This window comes from Impatiens glandulifera, chromosome 2 (assembly GCF_907164915.1).
Source record: "Impatiens glandulifera chromosome 2, dImpGla2.1, whole genome shotgun sequence".
Taxonomy (NCBI): domain Eukaryota; kingdom Viridiplantae; phylum Streptophyta; class Magnoliopsida; order Ericales; family Balsaminaceae; genus Impatiens; species Impatiens glandulifera.
In genome coordinates this window covers 7,232,612-7,238,264 of record NC_061863.1, presented here as the reverse complement: position 1 = coordinate 7,238,264, position 5,653 = coordinate 7,232,612, and the positions used below count along the sequence as shown (strand labels likewise).

General features: G+C 35.9%; 2 protein-coding genes across 2 annotated transcripts; both read right to left on the bottom strand.

Annotated features, from left to right (window-relative positions):
- Positions 1-965: 965 nt before the first annotated feature.
- LOC124924256 (receptor-like protein kinase FERONIA) lies at positions 966-3,604 on the bottom strand. Its single transcript, XM_047464315.1, has 2 exons — positions 1,206-3,604; positions 966-1,104 (listed from the first exon to the last, which is right to left on the bottom strand). Exons 1-2 carry the CDS (start codon positions 3,602-3,604, stop codon positions 966-968), a joined length of 2,538 nt encoding a protein of 845 aa, XP_047320271.1.
- On the bottom strand, positions 3,601-4,821 carry LOC124924255 (zinc finger MYM-type protein 1-like). Its single transcript, XM_047464314.1, has one exon. It carries the CDS (start codon positions 4,819-4,821, stop codon positions 3,601-3,603), a length of 1,221 nt encoding a protein of 406 aa, XP_047320270.1.
- Between the last annotated feature and the right edge of the window lie 832 nt (positions 4,822-5,653).

Here is a 5,653-nt window from a genome sequence, read left to right as displayed (position 1 = left end):
CAAGATATATTATTTGATCCTTCTAAGTATAGAAGGATAATTGGGAGACTTCTATATTTAAACTACACTAGACCAGATATTGCAAATGTTGTTCAACAATTATCTCAATTCATGCAAAAACCTCTCTTATGTCATTGGAATGCAGCTTTGTACTTAGTTAAATACTTAAAAGGTACAACGTCATTGGGTATTTTTTATCCATATGAAAATGATTCTTCCATAATTGCATATTCTGATTCTGATTGGGGCTCTTGTGTTGAAACAAGAAAATCTATAACAGGTTATTGTATATGTTTTGGTAAATCAATCATATCTTGGAAAGCCAAGAAACAAGCAACTATTTCTAGATCCTCGGCAGAATCTGAATATCGTAGTCTTGCTGCTACAGTTTGTGAACTTCAATGGATTTCCTATATTCTTAATGACTTGAATTTTAAATTAAAGTTACCAATATCTTTATATTGTGATAATAAAGCTGCCATACACATATCTGAGAATCCGGTTTTTCACGAAAGAACGAAGCATATTGACATAGATTGTCATGTAGTTAGAAATCAATACTTGGCTGGTTTTATTCAACTTTTTTATGTGCAAACAAAGAAATAAGTTGCAGATATTTTCACGAAAGCATTGGATTTTGCTCAATTTCAAGACCTTCGATCACGCTTATTTCTTCAAGATATTCATCTTGAGGGAGGAGTATTGAGATAAGTTATATATTTATTTATTTAATTATTAGTTTATACTAATAATCTTTATTTTCTTATAATTACAGATTTAATATTTCCAGTTTCAAAACAAGACTTTATAAAGTTTATACTCTTTCTTTAAGTTGCAATATTAGTTTAAGGATTTATTCATAGTTTTTACATATGAGGATCGGATATGTCCCGATCCCCAATTCTTAGATTGGGTATGTAACAAAAACTTGGGTTTTTTCATCAATCAATACAGATCACTTTTCTTCATCTTTCTTTCTTGAATTCCAGGTTGATTTCTTGGTTAAAGTTCAACAGTCTTTTCTTTAATATTCGTAGTGCCTTGTCCATTGTCATCCTTAGTCTAATTTGTCTTTCAAATTCTGTTATAGCCTTTTCAGCGGCACTGAAAAATAGATAACATAAGAATTAGTAAAAAGAATAGAGCGAAAAGAGAAAATAAAATTGAACCAAAGTAACTAATAACATAGGTTAACTCTTCCCCACCTTAAGAAATTGAGACCATCAGACAATAAATATTCAAGATCCTTTTTGATTTTAGCCATTGTAGGTCGTCTATTACTTTCTTCGTCCAAACATGCCAAGGCAAGTTTAATGTACACCCGGAGAGAATCAGTTGAGATTTGTCCCATCATACTAGAATCAATTATTTTGTGGACTGTATCATTCTTGCAACATCGCTGAACCCACAAAACGAGACTATGTTGTTGTTCGTCGTCGATTTTATTATCAAGGGCTGGTCTGCCACATAACGCTTCCCACAACACAACACCGAAAGAATACACATCTGATTTCTTGGTTAGCATTTTGGTCGAGGAGTACATTGGATCTATGTAGCCAATAGTTCCCTTTACCTCAGTACTTGTATATGTATGGCTTGTAGATTCAACTTTGCATATGCCAAAATCAGCAATTTTGGCCATCCAGTTTAGATCCACTAAAATATTTTCGCTCTTCACATCTCGATGTATGACTTCTTGCACATTATTGTTGTGCAAGTAGTCTAACCCACGAGCAGCACCCAAACATATACTGAGTCTTTCCTTCCAAGTAAGAAGAGGCAATGCTCTTTTGCTACTACCACCACGTTTATTCTTGTGGAGATGGTCCGCCAGAGTGCCACGTTCCATGTACTCATAAACAAGTATCATCTCACTGCCATCATTGCAGTATCCTATCAAAGAAACAATGTGTTTGTGTCTAAGTTTGGAAAGCATCTTAATTTCTGATATGAATTCTTTCTCTCCTTGCTTAGATTTAGAATCTAACCTCTTAATTGCTACTGTCATTTTAGCCTTACCATTAATAACATTTATATCCCCTTTGTAGACCATACCAAAACCCCCATGTCCAATCTCTAATTTCTTGTCAAAGTTTTTAGTTGCGCTTATGATCTCAGCATATGAAAATCTACGACACAAATCATTGTCTATTAGAGATGGATTTTTACTCAAACTTCCTTCTTTCCATTCGCAAAGTTGGTGAACAATGACCACTATAAGTATGTACAAAATTATAATCTCATTTATACCTATTGTTGGGATTTTATGCCTTCGATTTGTCGAAACACGAGGATTGAAGAGTACTGGATTCCCTCCAGCAAGATTGTCATCAGTGTTGCTAAGTTTGAAAACTTCAATCCCCTTAAGAATTGAGTCAATGAATTCAGTTGATTGATCTTCGTTGTTTGGGTACAAAGCGACAACTAGGTCTCTCTTGCCCATCATTCTGTCTCCTCTTAATGTTGTCAAGTAATCTTTATGGATTGCAACCCCAATTTCACCGCCCCATTTGATCAAATCTCCTTTCGACTCAACCATGTGATTGTTTATGAGAATATTGAACTCTTTATGCTCGTTCCCTCTCACAGCATCATAATCAAGCTCACAAAAATGCAATCTAATTAGATACCTGAAACCCAAATCGACGGGCAACTTCCATGTAAAACTAACTCCTTCACCATCTTGCAAATTTCCCTTCATTGACCAAGACGACTGGTAAAGTCTTTGTGGTGCACCATCTTTAGATGTTTTCGTATACTTGATCCTATTTATGGAATTGATGGGAAAAACACTTGATTCCATGATATAGTTTGAATCATCAGTCCATTCCCTGAACATACTTGGGTCATGGACGGATGAAAGTTTGATGCCACCAACGTTTAACCGATAGGCCATCTCCATTGCAGTGTCTTTGCCCAGGGGAAATCGATAGTTATGTCCTACCAAATATGTCCCTGCATCTCCATCTCCCTCCATGGTGTAGTAAAGTCCGAGAGGCATGGGAACAACTTCAATTCCATTAACAAACGCAAATGTCTCATCCGAAGGGATGATTTCTTTTGAGGGGGAGAAAGTAATTGATAAGGGTTTACCGTCGTCAGGGACATAAAGGGTGAATTCTTTTACGATTGATTTCAAATTAAGAGAATCGACGGCTAAGAACGCACTGAAATTGTTGAGGAGAGTATACGGACCTGATTTCACGGTGAAGAAGGCGGCTGACCTTTTGAAAGCAGAGTATGAAGCTGGGTAGAAATGAAGGCGGATGAACTTGTAGCCGGAGCCGACATGGAAGGTGTAAGTGAAGGATGAGCGAGAAGCTCGAGCTGTCATGTAGGGAGTGGGATCGAGAGATTGTGATGGGTGGTCATCGGAGGAAGAAGGGACCACTGATTTACTTCCAGATCCTTGAAAAGAAACGATGGTAGCAGAATCTGTTTCTCCAACCCACTGTCTGCCGTCAATGGCTGTGGAGTTGTAAAGGGAACCACAGTTGACGGCGATAGCATGTTGTGTGTCGTCGGCGGCGATTATCGATCGGAGAAGGAGGCGAAGAAGAAGAAGAAAGAAGGTATTCCGGGAAGATAATGGAGTCAATTTCATGGTAGTTTTGAGATTTTCCGATCAAGGGAGAGCTTCTGAGTAGTTCCTGGTCGTTGTAAATTACCAATCTGGTTAGCTCCTCGTCCAAGCTCACGTTCACCATCAGCAATAGAACGAGCAATTTCATTAGCTTGAGCTGACTGTAACTCGGTATTACGTTTTGAAGATGTCATAAGATTGATAATAGTCGTTAGATTCGAAAAGAAAAGCCATATAGAGATCTCCTTTTCAGCAGCAGTAACTAATGCTAGTTGTAGTCGATGGGCAAAGCAATGCACATAATACGCATAAGGGCAATCTTTAAGAAATAGAGCTTGCAAACCATTAAAAATACCACTCATATTGCTAGCACCATCATATCCCTGACCTCGCATATTATTAATTTCTAGATTATATCTAGTGAGGACATTACATATTTCTTTCTTGAGTGTTGCAGCTGTTGTATCATTAACATGCACAATTTGGAAAAAACGTTCCCGCAAAACACCATTAACATCTACAAATCTAAAAATTATAGCCATTTGTTCCTTGTTAGATATATCCTTCGCTTCATCCACCAAAATACAAAATTTGGAATCTCCAATTTCATCACGTATTTTATTTCTGACCCTGTTACCAATAATATGTAGGATTTCCTTTTGAACTTCGGGTGACGTATATTTTGCATTTCCTGGAGCTTTCTCTAAGATAACATTAGCAATACTATCATTCCATTTTCCCAAGAGCTTTAACATCTCAATAAAATTACCTCGATTTTGGGAATCTAAAGATTCATCATGACCTCTTAACGCACATGCTTGCAAACTTAGCCAACGAACACTCTCAATTGTTGCTGTAAGCCTTAATCGATTCTTTTGAATTTGTTCAGAAGATTCTCGATTCATAACTTTATCTATATGTCGAGTTACATTCATCAAATCAACAACCAAATTTGAAGATGTATTGTGCACTGAGTTAGAACCACCCTCGTGAGACAAAAAGGCACACTTACCTCCATCATTAACATGTTTCCAACTTTTGAAACCTTCAACTGTAAATGCAGATTGCTGGGATTTACCTGATTCAAAGAGATAACATGGAAAACAAAATACAGCATCCTTCGAAGGAGAGTACTCCAACCATGGGAACTTTTTAAACCAAGAGTATTGAAATCGACGTTGTTGTTTTCCAAATTCAGATCTCGGATACTCCGACAACATAGGTTGATATGGTCCCATTTTAATGTAAGTTCGTCTAATTTCATCGTGATGATTTATAGGATGTCGCCACATAGAAATACGCAATCCAGGATCTCGTTCAAGAGTAGTTTCATCAAACTCAACTCTTTGAGATTTAGAAGGAGATTCTAAATTCTCATCAGAAATTACTATACTTGATTCGATTGACTCAGATAATGAAGGATTATCAATTTTTGGCTTAAAAAAAGATAAAATATTACCTTTTCTCTTTCTCTCTGAATTTGACATTAAAAATTGTTGAATAAATTTCAATATAAACCGATAGAATGCACTCCTCCGTTTTGACCTAATGAATAATAAGAAAGAATTCAAATTTTAAAATATGATCGTGTCTATTATTGTTAGGGACATATTGTTTTAGTTAGGTTGAATAAGTAAAGTAGTAAAGATTAAAGATAAACAATAAGAATAAGAATAAATTAAACAAATAACTAAATTTAATAAGTAACAGCATTACCTCAAAAGATGCCTTTTGATTTGTTGTTACGAACTTGCAAACTTGAAGAAATAGAAAATGACCGGAGCTGGATTAGAAAATGACGGCTGGGATAGTGGGATTTAGGGTTAGACTTAGAAACTTAGAATATAAAATGATGGCGACCGATTAGGTTAGGATTTAGTGTTAGACTTAGAAACTTAGAATATAAAATGATGGCGGCCGATTAGGTTAGGATTAGGGTTAGACTTAAAAACTTATAATATAAAATGATGGCCGCTTACTTAGTCGATTAGGTTAAAAAATTACTGGCGGCCGCTTATCTAATTAGGTTAAAAAATTATGATTAATATTACTTATATTAATTAGATATTA

Bases quoted from the DNA above. Each gene is read 5' to 3' on its own strand.
- LOC124924256 (XM_047464315.1), bottom strand. From the start codon at position 3,604: ATGAAATTGACTCCATTATCTTCCCGGAATACCTTCTTTCTTCTTCTT. The intron at 1,105-1,205 runs GTGGGGAAGAGT...TCTATTTTTCAG, and splicing joins GATGGTCTCAATTTCTTAAG to TGCCGCTGAAAAGGCTATAA.
- LOC124924255 (XM_047464314.1), bottom strand. From the start codon at position 4,821: ATGGGACCATATCAACCTATGTTGTCGGAGTATCCGAGATCTGAATTT.